This window comes from Syngnathoides biaculeatus, chromosome 4 (assembly GCF_019802595.1).
Source record: "Syngnathoides biaculeatus isolate LvHL_M chromosome 4, ASM1980259v1, whole genome shotgun sequence".
NCBI classification, from domain to species: domain Eukaryota; kingdom Metazoa; phylum Chordata; class Actinopteri; order Syngnathiformes; family Syngnathidae; genus Syngnathoides; species Syngnathoides biaculeatus.
The window spans coordinates 26,786,966-26,805,868 of NC_084643.1; the positions used below are offsets into that span (position 1 = coordinate 26,786,966).

At 40.1% G+C, this 18,903-nt stretch overlaps 2 protein-coding genes across 7 annotated transcripts in view; both read left to right on the forward strand.

Annotated features, from left to right (window-relative positions):
- Positions 1-15,164, forward strand: part of pdlim5a (PDZ and LIM domain 5a) — a 69,185-nt gene extending 54,021 nt beyond the window's left edge. For 4 of the 6 annotated variants that reach the window (XM_061815920.1, XM_061815914.1, XM_061815916.1 and 1 more), the window contains 5 exons: positions 7,144-7,214; positions 8,829-9,027; positions 9,361-9,541; positions 10,653-10,773; positions 12,528-15,164. In XM_061815920.1, coding sequence (XP_061671904.1) covers positions 7,144-7,214; positions 8,829-9,027; positions 9,361-9,541; positions 10,653-10,773; positions 12,528-12,808 — 853 coding nt within the window. In that variant the 3' untranslated portion in view covers positions 12,809-15,164. The remainder of the gene's footprint in view (positions 1-7,143; positions 7,215-8,828; positions 9,028-9,360; positions 9,542-10,652; positions 10,774-12,527) is intronic. The other 2 variants (XM_061815918.1, XM_061815919.1) reach the window with 2 other exon arrangements.
- A 322-nt stretch (positions 15,165-15,486) lies between these two features.
- The window catches only part of bmpr1ba (bone morphogenetic protein receptor, type IBa), an 82,264-nt gene continuing 78,847 nt past the window's right edge, over positions 15,487-18,903 (forward strand). Inside the window, exon 1 of the mRNA XM_061816827.1 lies at positions 15,487-15,609. The gene's annotated coding sequence lies outside the window, so the exon portion shown is untranslated. The remainder of the gene's footprint in view (positions 15,610-18,903) is intronic.

The window sequence follows — 18,903 nt, forward strand, 5'->3', positions numbered from 1 at the left end:
TTTCATATGTTTGACATTAATACTGGTTATAAAGAACTCCCAATTCAAACACTGGTTTTAGTTTATGCTGCAGGTTGCTAAGAAAATGGAGGGTCATAATTTGAACACACTTTATTATAACTATGTGAACAGTTTTTACCCAGTCCCCTAAAAGAGTCGGAAGTGAGAATCGATTCTAAATTGAGTCCACCACGCTGGCCCATGACTGCTCTCATCCTATGCGAGTCCGACGATGACGCAGCGTAGGAGCAATGCCCCTCATAAAACGTGTGGCTTTTGTTTGAACAGCCAACAAATGGTCCATCAGCATTACTGCCGCTCACTTGGGCGCACAGCAGATGGTCTATCATTTAACACTCTCGAAGGCTTTGGATCACATTCAAGCTTCACTCCCTCACGTTTAGATAGACAAGGCAGTGATCACATGCACACACGCTTCATTCTTTGGCAGCATACAGTTGTGTCTGGGAGCCGGCAAGTGATCTCTGAGACGCTTCCAAAAGCTCCGTTCACGCCGACCGCGGAGTGTTAAAAGTTCTCTCAGGGGACATATGGACTATCTTCTGGTGCCAAGTCAATGAGAAGACATTTGCTGGTCTGAAACCATGCTAGCACCAAAAGCCTCGAAATGATTGTGTCAGTAACTTCTGTCCCACTGAAGGCACTATTATCATGTTGTCGTCTGTATTTAAATATCATGAATTTACAATACAGTGGCATCTGGACTTACGAGTCTAGTTTGTTCCGTGACCATGCTTATAACTCAATTTCACAGCTATTTTTGGCTGTGGAGTACACCCTGAAATGGTTGCCAACCAATCCAGGGCACGAAGAAACAAACAACCATTTGCACTTACATTCACCCTTTACGGGCAATTTAGAGTCTTAAATCAGCCTATCGTGCATGTTTTTGGGATGTTGGAGGAGAAAACCCACGCAGGCACGGGGAGAACTCCGCACAGGCGTGTCTGGGATTTGAACCCTGTTCCACATTACTGTGAGGCAGATGTGGTAACCAGCCCTCCACCGTGCTGCCCTTCTTTTTTTCATAATACTACATTATTTCTTTACGTTCTCTTTTACGAAGTTTTACAACAGTATGTGCTATGTCTTTTATGTTATCAGAGTGACTATACAGGACAAAAAAATAAATACAATTTTCGAGGTTTTTCGGGGGGGGCGGAACAGATTTGTAGGACTTCAAGTAATTTCAGTGGTGAAAATTAATTTAAGTTAGTAAGTATGTGTATATTGAGTTTTGAGCTTGGTCATGTAACCAATACTTGTAAATCAAGGTACCAAAACGTATTTGCACAAATAAAGCTTCCTCCTAAACAGATGTAGGCCTCATTACAATCCCGTGTATTGGTTTGTTCGGAGGATAAATGCAAAAGAAATAGAATACATTTCTTTTGGAGTAATACAACTCGTTGAATATGGTGGATAATGATGATGGGATTGCACAAAATATACAGAGCTGATACACATCAGCCACTTCCTCCTCCCTCTTGCCTCAGTGAAGCTTCAGTGAAGCTTCAGTGAACAAGCTTCATATGCCGTGTCCAGATGGGCAGGTAATCAATGTAAGCAGTGTGCTTCTCTCTGTTAATCAACCAATCAGTCGAGTGGAATGGGATAAACCTTCCCTTTAATTGGGGCAGTCGGATGAGAATATTAACGACCTGTAGCGTAATTGTCGCTGATGAACGAGGGTCCGGGTGAGTCTCACGTGTTTACGCTCGTATAATCAGCGCGGCGGCTGTATGAACATGGTTAGTCGGACAAATGTTGGCATGACGCCATGATGAGGGATGCTGACTCTCATTTGCCATTACCACAGAAACACGGAATAGTTTAAGGAAAACCAAATCAGACGTTAGTATATTTAGACACTACCATTTAGCAATTTCACAAAACCCAATACAAAGGTCAAGCTACAGTCAACAGTGATATGTCCAAACCCACCCACAATCGGTGAAAATAGATAGAGACCGTATAAAAACATTTTTTAAAAGTAGGGGCTTAGAGTCACATTGATGAGAAGCCAGATGAGCTGGCTCAGGCAACTGATTTGGATGCCTCCGGGACGGCATGCTCCTTGGTGAGGTGTTCCGGTCACGTCCCACCAAGAGGAGAACTTAGGGTCGCCCCAAGACACGCTGGAGAGACTATGTTTCTCGGCTTGCTTGGGGACGCCTTGAGATCCCCCAGGAAGTGTTGGAGGAAGCGGCTGTGGAGAAGGATGTCCGGGCTTCCCTGCTTAACCTGCTGGCCCTGTGACGTGACCCTGGATTAGTGGGAGAAAATGGGGAGACGAAATTCATTGAAATGCTATTTATCTGTTCCAGCCCTGCAAGCCCAAACAACCCCGCGTTATTTGTTACTGTATTGTATAATAGGAAATCACAAAACAAAGTTTTTATATTGTATCGGAGATTATATTTGTGTATTGGATGTTTGGATGTACTATAACGGCTGTACCCTATTGAGTGATGTCAGGTGCCGGAATCACGCTGGCTGATTATTTGTGTGATCGTCTGTGGGCTATCTGTGGCCAACAGCAGCTCCTTACGAGTGTTCTCACTTTGTGTACGTGGATGTGTGATTGTGACTTGCGATGGCAGTACAGTACCCGTTGAGTGGCGGGTAGCTGAAGCTCGGTAGAGACAAAGCTACAGTACATGTATATCAACATTTAAAGTTTTTTTTTCCATGATATGTGTCCTTTAAAACTCTGTCATCACATACAGTGCGACCATGGCAACAGTTGCCATAACATGAGTCTCCTGTTAGGATCCCTAACAGCCAGGCTCCATGGGGGTCGGGGGTGGGGTTGGCCAATAACCCAAGTTGGCAGCGGTGTCAACTCTACCATTTGACTCTGATGCATGTGTTTGCGTGTACAGGTGTGTGTGTGTGTGTGTGTGTGTGTTTCTGTCTGTGTGTGTGTGCCCAGTAAGCGCTGTTGGCCCACCCAAGCTCCTCAGCTGCCCCTTGTAAGTACACCAAAACACACAGTAGATGTTATTCATACGGAGGTTTTATTGAAAAATGTGCCCATACAATGAATCTTTGTATCATTTGTTTTAATCATTTTGCATAGGAAAAAAAACAAAACAAAACAACCAATGACTATTTTAGTTTATTTTTTAATACAACTCGGTGAAAAAATGGACCATAAGACGCTGTTTGATTTTAATATTTAATTGGGTGTATTAGAAGACCCAGAACTTTGGTAACTTTTGGTTACATTTTGATGAAAGTTTTGTGTGACATTATCGTGTCCATATTTTGATCAAATTCCGATTTGAAAAAGTTTTTTTTTTTTTTAAAGCGCTAATACAGCAGGGGTGTCACAAAATGGTGTCTACTTCATCTCATTACATTTTGGCACTTATGAAAGTCACCATTGGAGAAATGTCTATGTTTTCAGTGCCAGGGAGAAGAGGGTAATAGAACCCCCTAAGATTCTTTCCGATTCCGGAAACTGAATGCAAGCCGCCTGGGTGAAAACTAGGAATCCTAACCGCGAGACAATATGAGACAGACAAGCCACTTGGGAGGAAGTGAGTGTTTGTGCCACTTCCTGTCACACGCATTTGGCTAATGACCCTGACCAAACCGTGTACAGTGAACCCTTGTTGATTGAGGGGGATCCATTACAGACTCACCTGCAGCTGGAAAGTGTTAGCCTCACCGTTCTGAGGACCCAAGACTCTCCGTGTGGAGTTTGCATGTTCTCCCTGTGCCTGCGTAGGTTTTCTCCGGGCACTCCGGTTTCCTCCCACATCCCACAAACATGTATTTATTGCTCCTAGGTGTTATTGTGAGTGTGGCTGTTTGTCTCCATGTGCCCTGCGATTAACTGGCAACCAGTTCAGGGTGTGCCCCGCCTCCTTCCCGATGGCAGCTGAGATAGGCTCCAGCACTCCCGCCACCCTTGTGAGGATAAGGAGCTAAGAAAATAGATGGATGGATGGATGGATGGATGGATGGATGGATGGACGGAAACAGAATAGATGGGCTAACTGAATTCAGAATAGCTGTTGTGGTAGTTATGAAACTTCAAACAACTTATACTTTAACACAGATGATGCAGCTCGGCATACAAAAAGACCCGGCATATACTATATATTCTATAATTAGCTGTTCATTTCCCTGCATGTGCTCTTCTATGTTCCTGCTGACTGCAATAAAAAAAAAACCATCAAAAATCATGAAATCATCGTCATGAAATGATATGCTGAGGATGCAAACGATAAACTAATTATTCAGTTATCAAAAGATTTCTAAGTAAGAGGAACTGGTGATGCACTCAAAGAAAATAGCCTAAAAGTGCATTTTCAGCTTATTACTGAAATGAAAAAAAATTTAATTCACCTAAATCAAATGACAGAAACAACATCTCACATATCTTGCAAGTGCGTACACACCAGCGAAAAGAAGCATTTCCCATTAACAAGCAATGTCCTATAAAATAGGCAACTGTGTGGTACAGTACACTTGTCACATTTGCTTGGCTGGATCCACGGTACAGCGTAGATTTGCCAACTTTGAAGAGCGAAATAGCAGGAAAATTAGTATCTTTTTATAGAGGAAAATACTGTAATAAATGGTCATGTTGAAATGCAATATAAACACAGAGACCAGCAACTAGAAACAAATTAGTACGTCATCGCTGCTACGTCACTAGAAAAAAACCAACCTCTAATTTAAATGTACATCAATAACCTCAACGTCTTTATTGTATAACCGTTATTAGTTCCACAACGGGGACATTTGCATTATTTCAGCAGTAATAGTGGAAACAGAAAATACAAAAATAGCATGCAAGAGAAGAAAAATACAGAAATGCAGATAAATTGTTCTTAAAGTGAACTTCTATAGTTTGGCAACTCTGCAGTCATAGCCACAAATGCAATTTTACTAATATTTGGGATACTTTTAGAATGAATGATTGATTGAAATTGTGTAATTTTTACATTTTATTTAATCTTTGTGTTGCATTTTCTTGAATGAAAAGTCCTTACAAATTTCCTTACAAAGTTAGATCGATCATTTCTTTTCAGCCTTTCACTTTTTAGTTTCGGTTTTCGCTTTGGGTCAAAAATTTTCTTTTCGGTAGATTACCAAGAGGAACCATGAACCTCTGCATAATCTTTTAAGACTGTTTTGAATTGCTTAAACACAATAAGCCCTTTTACCTTTCCATATATTTTTTGAACCTTTAAAGTTAATGTAGCATGACATCACACATGGCGTCATTTGAATTAATATTATTGAACTGTGCAGTCATGTTGACTTGATTTCTCGGGGACTTTTTAAATGGAGTGGCAATATGACCGCAGGGATTCGCGGGCCCCAGCGTTTGTTTACCTCTACCATGCGGCACACGTTTTGTACCGAAATGATAATCTCAATGCATTTACATTGAAGCGGATACAAACGGAACGAACGTGAACTCGGTGTCGTTGGCACTGGTAGTCTGGCATCTGTCTGCACTACATCTGGACTAGACGCTTGTCAGCAGCCCATGTGATGACTCTCGCTTGACTGATTCCACTTGATATTCTGGCTCTGGTTCCAAACGCGTATGTTCCGTTATACTATTAGGGGCTTGTATCACGAGAAAAGCGGCAACCATTTCAAATAGGAAGCTGACTGTGCGGAGTGGAGTGCTGTGTTGTTTTGGGCAGGACCGTATATGTCTCCCCTCATGTCAGCGGGTAGGTGGTCTGGACTCTGTCGCTTGTACTTCACCAAGGGCACCCAAGGGGGAGTGTGTGTGCCAAATTCAAAAAGTGACACACCCCCATGCAAAAAAATGCAGAGTGAAAGTGAAAATGTTTGACACAAAACAGCATTGCTGGGTCATGTATTAGGAGAGGAGGAAATTAACTTCTTGGACCCTTCAAAAGAAGAGAGAGTGGACATTCCCTGGAATTTAATTTAATGGGATTTAATTTGATTGAATTTTATACATTTCATAATGTTATTTCATTGTATTTTACAATTTGTCATTGTACATTATATTTTTGGACTGAATTTATATACTTTTTGGTGATTCTAATTTAATTACATTGTCATTAGATTATATTAAATTTCATTTCTTTTTAATCAACTTCATTTTATTGATCACACTAGATTGATTGTGCGGCGGCACAGTGGATACGTTGGTAAAGCATTGGCCTCACAATTCTGAGGTCCCGGATTCAATCCCGTACCCGCTTGTGTGGAGTTAGCATGTTCTCCCCGTGCCTGTGTGGGTTTCCTCCGGGCACTCCGGTTTCCTCCCACATGCAAACATGCAACATTAATTGGACACTCTAAATTGGTCCTTGGTGTGTGATTGTTAGTGCAATTGTTAATTAAAATTTAATTACTTTAAAATATGTTTTATTAATTTGTAATCCAGGTTTATTTGTCTTATTTTGTCTTTATTGAATATTCTAAAATGATTGAATTGAATGTTATTTTCTTGAATTTTATTAACTGTTTTACATGTTGTTAAATTTAATTGATTTATAATAAATTCCTATTTAATGAGTATACATTAAATTATATTATTTTGTAATGATTTTTTTATTTTACAATATTTTATTTTATTTACTAATAAAATAAATATGGAGGAAAATGTAATTTCAGTTCTCTGAATTATTCAATTTAATTTAATTCTATATTTTATCAAATTGTATTGCATTTCCATTGTATTTAGGAAAGTAAATTTAATTCGATTTGTTTTAACTTCATTTGTATTTTATTTTAGTTTTTATTCTTGCCTTCCATAAAAACTTGACTTTGAACCTCTAATTTCATAAAATTTGATTAATTTTTTTGTTTTTGTAATTATAGGTATGTTTACTTTAGCGATGCAATCGCCCCTGATAGGTGACAATCATTTAAATTAAAACTCTTGTTGGTAGGTAGAATATGTAACTCATCATTTGTCTTCGCAGCTCAATATGGGATAAAAATAAATCATACGCCCTTGATACCCACTACTCTGGCTTGGAACAACATTCTCCAATATTGGCACTCAAATTATGATGCTTCAGACATGAGTTTGACAACGGAATGTTTGCTCTTTTTTAAATACAAAACATGATGAAGATGAATTTCAATGGCTTACTTTGCTTAATACAGTCAAGAAGAGCCCAGCAAGCATGAATCCGCTCCTATCAAGACCATGATCAAATCGCCCACAACAACTCAAGGTAGTACACTGTGTGTGTAGTGTGTGACTTTTGATTGACTGATGTGGAAAATCCATAGTTGTGACAACGCAAGTAAACCTCCCTCACCGACACCTGCCGTGTGCAGACAAAGAGGGCAAAAGTCGAACAATTAGACCACTTGGAAGGCAAACAGAGACACGCGCACACACGTTATGTTTATTGAACTACTGTAGTACTTTGACTTTTGAGTAGCCAAACTCGAGAGTTTTTAATGTTATGACCAGTCGCTTGGCCATTTTTTTGCTTTGTGAGACATAATTTTAGGTAAGTATGAACTTCAGATGCATCGATGCCCTCCCTCACTTGTGGGCAAGGAGGCACAGTCGCCGGTGCACTTTCAGGTGTTTATTGAACAGGACAAACAGTCAAACACACAAACACAATCGAAAACAAAAACACTTGCTGCTGTAGGTCATCTCTCACACCGAGGCAGAGGTGGGATGTAACGCTTTACTCTTTTATTGTGGTTACTCACAAGTTATGCTTTACTTATTTTTTCATTGAGTACTTTCTTACTCTTAAGTAAATATTTGGATGAATACATTTTACATGAGCCATACTATTATTATTAAAATAAAAATACTCTTACTTGAGTAAAAATTTTGCCTACTCACTCACACTCACACTGAATGTACTGGGCAACTGAACTCGGGTTCCTGATTCCATTCAGTAAGCTACGCCCCTTAAAGTCACACAAGCAAGACACAAATCTACAGCACTTACAAAAATTACACGACAGAAACCATCTTATTTCTTTACATTTTATTTCATTCTGTTTTTATATGCATTCCTATATTTAAATGTTAAGAAGAGCCCTTCATCCTGCAGTGGATAGAGAATACATTCTGTTGATGATGATGATGATTTCTTAATTAAAAATGTGTGAAGGTATTGTGTTAGTTTTTTGGGCGTAGGAATAGGTGAATAGCATTTCAATTCATTTTATCAGAGAAAACTGATTTGCTGTACAATTAAAAGTCACAAGCTTGGCCATAACACAAATTGCAATATAAAGCCAAGGTATCACTTTTAACCACTCCTGAATGAAACGAATGAAATGAAACATCATAACTTTATTTACTGTACAGGCAATGTTGTAAATTTGTCTAAAATCAACTTAAATTTTATTTAATAACAAAACATAAAAAACAATGTTTAGTAATGAATGATTTAGGCGAGTAGCTTTAATTTAGTATGCATGACATGTTTTTCATTCTTGGTTCAATTTCCAATTTAATGGATGAGTTATGTATGACACCTGAAATTTAATGTTTTGAGCGACTTAAAGTATGTTGGGTCAAATTCTAAATTTTATGCCTATGTCTTCAGTTGTGACTGATAGAATGTTGATTTTTTTTGTGCGACTTAAAATGTTGATTAAATTTCCAGTATGAACCAGGAAGTTTGAGTAATGAAGGACCCTGGTCTGAAACTGGAAGTTTTGTCTAAGTTTTGTCTGACTCATTATGCATTTTTCACAAAATATTGGTAAAATTCTGAATTGCCAGATGCAAGTGGTTGAATTTACAACCTACTATCACTGCTTTAATTTTTTCATGCTCGCTGAGCTGAGGTTTCTCCACCCTCCCCCAGCAGGCATCAGTCTACTGGGTGGTTTAATCACACCTTCCTTTGGTGTGAAGTCCAATGGCGGCGTGCCCAGTTTTCCTGCGCCCGCACGCCTTGTGCCTCGGGCCCACCCGAAAGACGAGGACTCGCTGGTACAAATGGCGGAGCACTACCCCGCGGGGACTCGCACTCCCATGTGCGGCCATTGCAGTAAGGTTATCCGGTAAGGGCATCTTGGCCTGTTGTCTGTCTCCATGTGCCCTGTGATTGGCTGGCAACCAGTTCAGGGTGTACTTTGCCTCCTGTTCGATGATAGCTGGGATAGGCTCCAGCACTCCCGCGACCCTTGTGAGGATAAGCGGCTCATAAAATGGATGGATGGAATAAAGACCAATAAAAATGATTGCTTATAAGTCAGAGTCATGGATGGGGTGTGAAAATGAAGTAAGAAATAGGTTTTGTGTAGAAATCCGGGAGACTGACGTGGTCATGCTTCAGTGTGTTTTGTGCCAAGGCAACTTTATGATTAGTTACATGTTTTTCTTTGTTTTTTCAGAGGACCGTTTTTAGTAGCTATGGGCAAATCGTGGCATAAAGAAGAATTCAATTGCATCCACTGCCGCACATCCCTGGCCAACATCGGCTTTGTGGAAGAACAAGGCTGTGTTTACTGTGAACATTGCTACGAAGACTTTTTTGCACCGACGTGTAGCCGCTGCCAGGCCAAGATACTGGGGGTGAGTGCGTTCTACTTCCCAGGATACTTGGTTTCAATTGGGGGCTCAGTTGGTCCAATTGGTGCCCAGGTCTCAAGACTTTGCTGTGTCGTATTGTGGTATGTATGGCCACCCAATAAATTATCTTTGGAGCCCCTAAATGGAAATACAGTACTATATTTTCACCAGCTTAGTGCTGTGGCTCTTGATATACGATGGTACACCTTCAATTTTGGAGTTCATTTTTATAAATCATGAGCTGCTGCTTAGCGGATTTTTGCTCTGTGCTGCAAGCCAAAATTTGAATTATGAGCTAGCTTCAGGCTTCCACTCAACTAAATGAAAAACAAACTGTAACATAGTGCATCGTAAGTAATTATTGTATCTTGAAGTTTCTTCACAACATACCATACTGCATTGTATCAAATCATTGTATTGTATGACAGCATACCGTCTTGTAACAAATGCTTTTTAATCATTTACAATCACACAAATGTGGTTTTAAAACCAAATGTGTTTACTGACTTCTAGCTATAGTCATGCTTCCATGTATTTCCAAAGATTTAAGCTTTGGATGCAGCAGGTGTAACTTCTAACCCAACGTTTCCGGGAGCTGAGATGTCTGCGCTCTGCTCACAATTCTCTACCATTCATCCGTCACGTGTTTCAAACCTCCTGAGGGCCTCCAATCCGCTTCCAAACCCCGTGCTTCTCACACATCTTCAACCAGCTTAGGGCATCTTATTAACCTGTTTTCTCACCCTCTCGCTCCTAAGCCCCTCCTTCCCCCCTAATTTAGTGTGACCTGTCAGCTTTTCCATTCATTCCCTGTCCCCGTGGTGTTCTCACACTTTTCAGATGAGGATTGTCTATTTTAAGCTGAGTCATGAGCTCCCAGAAGAAAAAAGTCAGCGGGATGGTTGAGTTAATCGTAATAATAGTGTGACGTTATGATTTGTAGGATGCACTGTGCCAAAAATGTCACCCGAGTAGTCTTCCATTGGATTATAAATTCAGTTATTTATACATGGTAAATTTTCCCTTTTTGCTGGTGGGTTTGGCTCAAATCCCCTATGATCAATGTTATCGCTTGAAGATGTTTTTAACTGACCTCTTTTTTTCATCCGTCCAGGAAGTGATCAACGCCCTGAAGCAGACGTGGCACGTCTACTGCTTCCTCTGTGCCTCCTGTCAGCAGCCCATCCGAAATAACACCTTCCACCTGGAGGATGGGGAACCTTACTGCGAGCGAGGTGAGACGAAGAAAGGGTAGTGGTAGCCATCCATGGACTGTACAATTTCAAAAGCATTGTCGCAGGTCATTGTCGCTGTTCCGACATTAATGGCTAATGCGTAACATAATTTTGTTAACTGTCAAACAAATCAATATTGTTGCAAATTGCTTGGCAGGTCCATTCTCATCATCCTTCTACCAATATACTCACTCTATCTCCTCTTGGCGGGTTTAGACGATCAAAGTCTGGTCACTCTAAACATCAGACTTTGGCTGTACCTCTAATGAGCTCCTTTCTAATCCTATCCACCCTGCTCACTCCTAGAGAGAACCTCAACATCTTGATTTTCACCACCTCCACCTCTGCCTCCTATTATCTTTTCAATGCCCCTGAATCATGGCTGGTCGCACCACTGTTTTATAAAGTGTGCCCTTCGTCCTAGTAGAGACTGTTCCATCACGTAACACACCAGGCACCTTCCTCCACCCGTTCCAACATCCTCACCACATTCACCATTGCTCTGGTCTGATTTATAGTCAGTAACCTTGTTCAGATTACATTGTCTGCGCAAGATGTAATCCACCTGCGTATTTCTCCTATATTCTTTCCTTATCCTCACAAGGGTCGCAGGAGTGCTTAAGCCTATTTACTGAGGCAATGGCCCTTTCCGATGGTGATCTTAAGCTCCGCCCCCTTAGCCATGTCCCACAAGCTTCCAAAATGGCGATTGAACAGAACATGTTTGAAGTCGATTCTGTATCGGGTATTCCAGATAATATTGGGGTATGGTTTTTGCCAAATGTGTCAGACTTGTCCAAGAAAGTTCCACACAGAGGTCTCAACTATTTCACTCAAGGACATGTACACAGAATTAAGATTTTGGACGTAGCAGGACGCAATGTTAGAGTTGCAGCAAAATGTTGGCGATCGACGCAAAAAAGTTTGACGCCTTACAAACTTCATAAAATAAAATAGTCGAATCGTACTGCGCATGTCAAGCAAGCGGAGTACTTTTTACTTGGAAAGATCACGAGTAATATCATTGTCGTCTTTTTAAGTGAGTGGGTGTATTCATTTGACTTGGTTCGTAATTGAACCCAGTAGTCTGTCTTAAAAGTCCGATGTGATACAAATAGGCAAATAGACATTCCTCTTGCATGACATCGCGCTTTTACGTATCACTAACCCGACTCTTCAGCATAAAACATTACATACTTCATTCAGCAGGTCAGTGATACACTAACAAAGTGAAAGTTGTTCTCCTGCAATGTATAAAGGAGTAATAATAATGAAATCAAACTCAGAGAAGATACTTCTCCCTCCCTTACCTCTTCAAACATACAGCCTTGTGTTCGGCGATATTGTCCACATTTAGTTGTACGTGTCCTCTTCCGCGAGCTTTAATCCATCGTAGACACTTCGTCAACTGTGTTATAGGCTTTGGAAAATGAATCAACTGGGCCCCTTGTAACCTAGCAGGATATCTTTCATCAAGATTGCACATTCCCCAAGTGCATCTTAGGACCATTATCTTCGTAACATTAACTTTTCCAAGCGCACGCTACTGACAACCAGCGTTGCTTGTGGGACAATATAGCGAGAGGGGCGTGTCAAACCAGGGCTCAGGACAATGTGGCTATCTGATTGGCTATTATTGTACAAGTGATTGACAGGTCGTAAAGGTCCATTATGCTATCAGGCTAACGATATGCTATTGTCACAGTGCATCATTTGACTATTACTTAATGTATTGTATGTCTTTTCTTTTACAGACTTCTACAGTTTGTTTGGCACAGGCTGCCATGGCTGCGAGTTTCCCATTGAGGCGGGGGACAAGTTCCTGGAGGCGCTGGGCTACATGTGGCACGACACCTGCTTTGTGTGCGCCGTAAGTACAAGGGACAGTTCATCATCTTCAGCTCCTACATTTCCCACTTCAGAGTCTTTTATTGTTTTTTTTTTCCACCCCAGGTTTGCTCCACCAGTCTGGAGGGCCAGCCCTTCTTCTCCAAGAAAGACAAACCTCTGTGCAACAAACATGCACAAACACTAAAAATATAACTTTTTTTTTTTTTAGGTAATTTTTTTTTTCAAGATATTTTTTCTTACAATACCAGGAGCACTAATATATCTAATAGTTATAGAGATACAGAATTGTTTTTACAACACAGCAGTAATACAATTTACAATTTGACATGCAATTTATTTTGTATTCTATCATTTTTTTGCTTTTTTTAAAATCATTTTGAGCTAACTTTCAAAAAAATTTATTTTTTAAAAACATAATTGGAAGATGGTCTACTAAATAATGGAAAATAGACTAGTATTTAAGCATTCAACATGTACTGTATGTAAAAAGGTCAACATTACCCGCACACTATATTTATGATACAGTTTAATTGGATCATACAGTTCTGTATTTTTCAGCATATTGTCATGCACAATGTGATAAATTATTGGAGATATTTTCTACTAACTTGGCTACTAATGCATGCAATGAACAAAAATGTAAATGCAACACTTTTTTTGGCTCCCATTTGTCATGAGCTAGACTTCACAATGTAAAACTTTTCTACATGCACGAGATGTCATATCCCTCAAATATTGTTCAAATATTGGCCACAAGGGTGGCACGTTGACTCAGCTGGAAAGCGTCAGTCTCACAGTTCTGAGGTCCTGGGTTCAATCCCATACCCGCCTGTGTGTTCTGCCCGTGCCTGCATCGGTTTTCTCCAGGCACTCTGTTTTTCTCCCATCCCAAAAACATGCAACATTAATTGGACATGCTAAATTGCTCCTAGGTATGACTGTGAGCACGGCTGTTTGTCTCGATGTGCCCTGCGATTGGCTGGCAACCAGTTCAGGGTGTACCCCGCCTCCTGCCCGTTGACAACTGGGATAAGCTCCAGCACTCCCCTAAGGAACTGGATGGATGGATATTGGCCACAATAAAAGCCAACTCTGAGATGTGCAGTTTTGCTTTATTGTGGGGATCTGCGGGAGGGGGTTGGGGATCAGAAAACTAGTCAGTGTCTGATGTGGCCATATTTTGCCTCACGGCGTGCAACACGTCCCCTTCGCCTAGAGTTGGTCAGGTTATTGATCGTGGCCTGTGGAATGGGGGTCCAATCCTCTTCAATGGCTGTGCAAAGAATGCTGGATATTGGAAAGAACCAGAACACCCTGTCATATATGACGATCCAGAGCACCCCAAACATGCTGAATGGGTGCAGCGAGGCCGAGACCCTGATGAGGCTGACCTGCATGCAAATGACCTTCCCTGAGATGATCGTTGACACTTTTACAGAACTTCTTTGGTGATCCAAACCCATTGCCGCAGCAGCTGTCCGGGTGGCTGATCTCAGGTGATCATCAGGTTAACGTGCTGGATGTGGAGGTGCTTGGCTGGTGTGGTTAGACCTGTTCTGCGGTTTTGAGGCTGGTTGGATGTATTCCCAAATTGTCTGAAACCCCTTTGGAGATGGCTTATGAGAGAGGAATGAACATTGGCGCCACAGTCAACGAGTCTGGTAGACCTGCAGTCAGCGTGCCAGTTGCATGTGCCCTCAGAACTTGCGGCATTCTGCTGTGTGACAAAACTGCACATTTCAGACCGGCCTTTTATTGCGCCCAGCCTTTGGCACACCTGTACAATAATCATGCCCTCTAATCGGCATCTTGGTATGCCACACCTGTGAGGAGGGATGAATTATCTTAATGAAAAAAATGCTCATTAACACAGATTTAGTTTGTGAACAATATTTGAGGGAAGTAGCCATTTGCCTGTGGAGAAAATATTTTAGATTTTAGAGTGTAGCTCACAAAAAAGGGGAGCAAAAACAGGTGTTATGTTTATTTTCCTTTTCATTGTATATTTTAAGATGAACTGGCAAAAAAAAAAAGAAATGTTTAATAGTATAGTACTTTACAAAAATGTGTGTATAGTATAGTTGTTGTAGTTGTAGTGGGAATAATAAAGGTCTCATTTGAAAGTGAGTAATAGTTTTAACATAACGAAACCCCATTTGTTTTTTTTGTATTCTATATATTTTTTGCTTTCATCAAAATATTGAAATTTTGTTGCGAAAGTTTTTTTTGTAATTTGAAAATGGTGGATTCAGTAATTGCAGTAATATGCATTGGATATATTAAAAAAAATAAGATACTATATTATCCACACACTGTACTGACAGTATAGTTCAGTCATAAACATTATTACATTACTAATACCCATCCATCCATTTTCTGTGCTGCTTATCCTCACAAAGGGCAGGAGGCAGGGTACACCCGGAACTTGTTGCCAGCCAATCAGAGGGCACACGTAAACCGCACTCACACCTAGGGGCAAATTAGAGTCTCCAATTAATGTTGCATGTTTTTGGGATGTGGGAGGAAACGTAAACTCCACACAGGCGAGGTTGGGATTGAACCCTGCACCTCAGAACTGAGAGGCTGACGCTTTACAGCTGCGCCACCCCATCACTAATACTATTAGTAATAGAAATACTAATCCTAATAATCAATGTGTTTGTAGAAAAATAAAGACTCCATCTGCGGTTGAGACTGTATTTTTTTTTTTGCACCAAGTTATTCATATTCCAAGACCCGTGTGTATCGAATATCATTTGAATCCGATCGTGTGTGCGCATGCTCGCGGAGCACAGGCGCACGCTCTCAGGGGTACGCGCACGTATGACGTGACACGCACGCGCAAGGCGTGGAGAATGGATAGTGGAGATGGTTGGTCCATCCAAAAGTCCTTCATACACGCATCTTTAACGCAGGATTTCGTGACTTTCTTCTTTTCTTTCGCGAACTTCTGGACGCCGTGACAGGCCCCCACGTCAGCACTAGGTGGGTGATCTTAATAGAGTAACGCGAGAGAGTTTTGGGGCGTTTTTGGTGGTTGAATAGGCGCAGGTCTCGTTTCGTCCAGATGTGCTCGTTTCAGGAAGCTTTCGGTCTCCTGACTAGCAAACTCGGTGACGTTTTTATACATCTGTTGCTTTCAGTCTGTTAAATGTATTAAATGTGTTTGTTAATAGGTCCAGACAAATCCCACTTCTGCGTGTATTGTGGCAACTTTATGTGCGTTTGCCGAAAAATTAGTAAAACGTCTCTAATGTACTATCAAGTTGCCGTGTTTTGCAACCTGTTTATTAGAGTTTATTAGACTCCGATCGGCATGTTGAATAAGGTGCATTTCCAATTCAATAAATGTGGTCATTTAAGTGGCGAAACCGTTAAATTAATGAAGATACGTTACTTAAAGGATTATGAGTGTTGTTATTATTATGCAAAACGAATGATAGGAACCTGACCCTTGATGGGCCAAAACAAGACGTCACAATACGTCACAACAATAACCCTACTACGAGGACAATTAGCAAAACAAACAAAAAAAAAAGCTTAATTTCTTTGAGGGAAAAAGATTAAACATTTTTCTACCAAGAAAAAATATACTGTATGTGTTTTAGAAGTTATTCCCAACGCTTACAGTTATTAAAGTAGTCATTAACGAAAGTCAACACCTTTCCGCCTCCATCTATACTGTCAATTAAATCAAGCTTACAAATGAATCAAAAGCACAGAAGTTTTATTCATTCACCTGAATGTTAAATAAAATTATATAGAGTTTATTCACCCTACAATGTATTTCTTAATGGCAAAAGACAAGGTAGATTTCTGATAAAAGGTGTCAGATCAGGGTCCTCACTGTTTAGAAATGATATATGGTAAGAAAGGACAAATTATCGAGCTTTTTGATGAGAATTTTTCATGATTGGAAACAGTGGGAATAGACCCTAGAACTTTTATTTACTGCGCAGGCAAAGTTATATTTATATGTTATGAATACGCCCTTGCTGGGTCTGATCCATAACCAAAAGCCAAAGAAATGGCAAAATACACTCCGATGCGTCCTGACTGTGCACGTCATTTTTGCACACATTTGTTTTTATTCTGTATTGTACTGTCAAAGCACATTACAATTTGACTAGATTCTGTTTTGTGCCAGAAACATATGATGCAAATCTGCCACATTGGCTTAATTGGCTGTGTAATTGAGTTTCACACAGCTGCTGTAAACACAACACTCTCCTCATTTTTAGTTTGTGTTTGTGTGTGTGTGTGTGGTACCAGCCGTCTGCCGGGCCACCGTGTAAGTGCAGAGAAAGGCTGAGAATAAATTACCCACAAGCCCATTAGAACAAGAACAACATTGGTATCTAAATGGGAAGCCACTTTCTTAGGAGAGACCATTATATTGGGGCGGGGGGAATCTCTATTCCGTAACTATGGTCATAACTGAAAACACTTGTACTTAAAAATAATCTTTTTTCATCGAAATGAATTAAAACGACTTAATTGGTTTCAACCTCTCAAAAGTGAGTAAAGCGTAAGTAATTTAAAAGTTCATTACTACTGCCATATCGATGGCAGTTTCTTTTGTCGGTTTGTGATGCTCCGATTGAGGGTTTAATAGCATTAAGCTAATGGTGGGCTTTCATAAGGCAAAGTGTTTTTTTTTTTTTTTTTTTAAATGTAAAACCTCAGAACGCCCGATCTCATCAGATCTCGGAAGCTAAGCGGGTTTGGCCCTGGTTAGTACTTGGATGGGAGACAGCCTGGGAATACCAGGTGCTGTAAGCTTCACTCCCTAGCTAAAATGCAGAGGGGTTGCATCACGAAGGGCATCTGGCTTAAAAAACTGTGCCAAAAGAATATGCGATCATCTGAGATGACAAGCTGTGGAGACCCCTTACGGGACAAGCCAAAAGGAAAAGAAGATATAGCATGGTTAAAAGGTAGATTTTCTTTTTCGAAAACAATATTTTTCAGAGAAACGAATATTCTAAAACAGCAATTTTCAACAATAAGTATTAGGTATTTCAGTGAAGTATTTTTTTCTAGAAACAAAACCATTTTAGACAAAGGTAAATTAAAAAAAATATATATTTTTCAGGACTTTTTATGCTTGTAGGAAAATTTGTATTTTCCAATAAAATAAATCTCATTTTTCAGAGAATTTTCATTTTTTTAAAAAAATTTTGTTGTTGTACTCTTCCCTTTTATTTTTGCGGGGGAAAAATGAGAATTTTTAAAGAAAAGATAACATTCACATGAAATTATCATTTTCTAAAATTACTTTTTTCCTCATAAATGAAAGCAGAAATGCGAGTTTTTTGCTTCTTCAAATAATGACTTCCTAGTTATTTTTTCCCCCTTTTCAACGTGGCTCTAATATTACCCTTGTAATATTTCATTCATGGTTTGACTGTTTGGCGTACCCTTGTGCTGTATTAAATTGTCCTGGTTGTAGCTATTAAAGTGACGTGCGCATTTTAGACAGAGGCCCCCCAATACAGTAACGTTGACCTTTTTTGCCTGCCCAGCTAATGTTTCCACTGTCTCTATACCTTCACCCTCAGGTCCATTACTTTGCTCTCACTCCGGCCCACCAAAGGGTGGACCACTCCTTCTCTCACGATGAGCCATCCTCTATAATTTACACCGAGCACACAGTTCAGCCACTCCCCTCCTGTCCTTTTTGAGTTCTCACCTTCTTTGAAAATAGGTTTCCACCCTCCCTTGAAATGAGATTACAGAGTTGGCTCCTGAAGAGAGATAATAGTAATCAGTGAAGATAATAGTGCAAACAAGCTCAAAACCATCTGAAAGGAACCTAATTGTGACCTTATCATCTTGGAGATCCAACAAAATGCTGAAAGAAAGGCTTTCAAATATACTGTAATTGACCAATTTTTGAAATTACACTCTGAAAGACAATCAGTAGTGATGTTTGGGAGAAAAATAGATTTTTAAAATTATTTCTAAAAGGGAGTGTTTTTAAAGAAAAGGTATAGAAAATACATTTCCGATTTGATTTAAGAAGAAAACCATGGATATTTCTTTGGGTAGCGATCCAGTGGGCCGAGTGCCGGGACTGAGACTGAAACGAGGTTACGTTTGAATATTGCTAGCAATTTGAAACCTGCATATTTTACTTTTCAGTATCGTTGCTGATATTGGCAACCTTCACAAGTACCCCATATAATGAAGTAAGGCTGCCATTGGCCCAATACGGGTAACTATATCGTTCCTAACTGATGCAAGTAGTGTATTTTTTTTAACCTCCATATTAAGCTT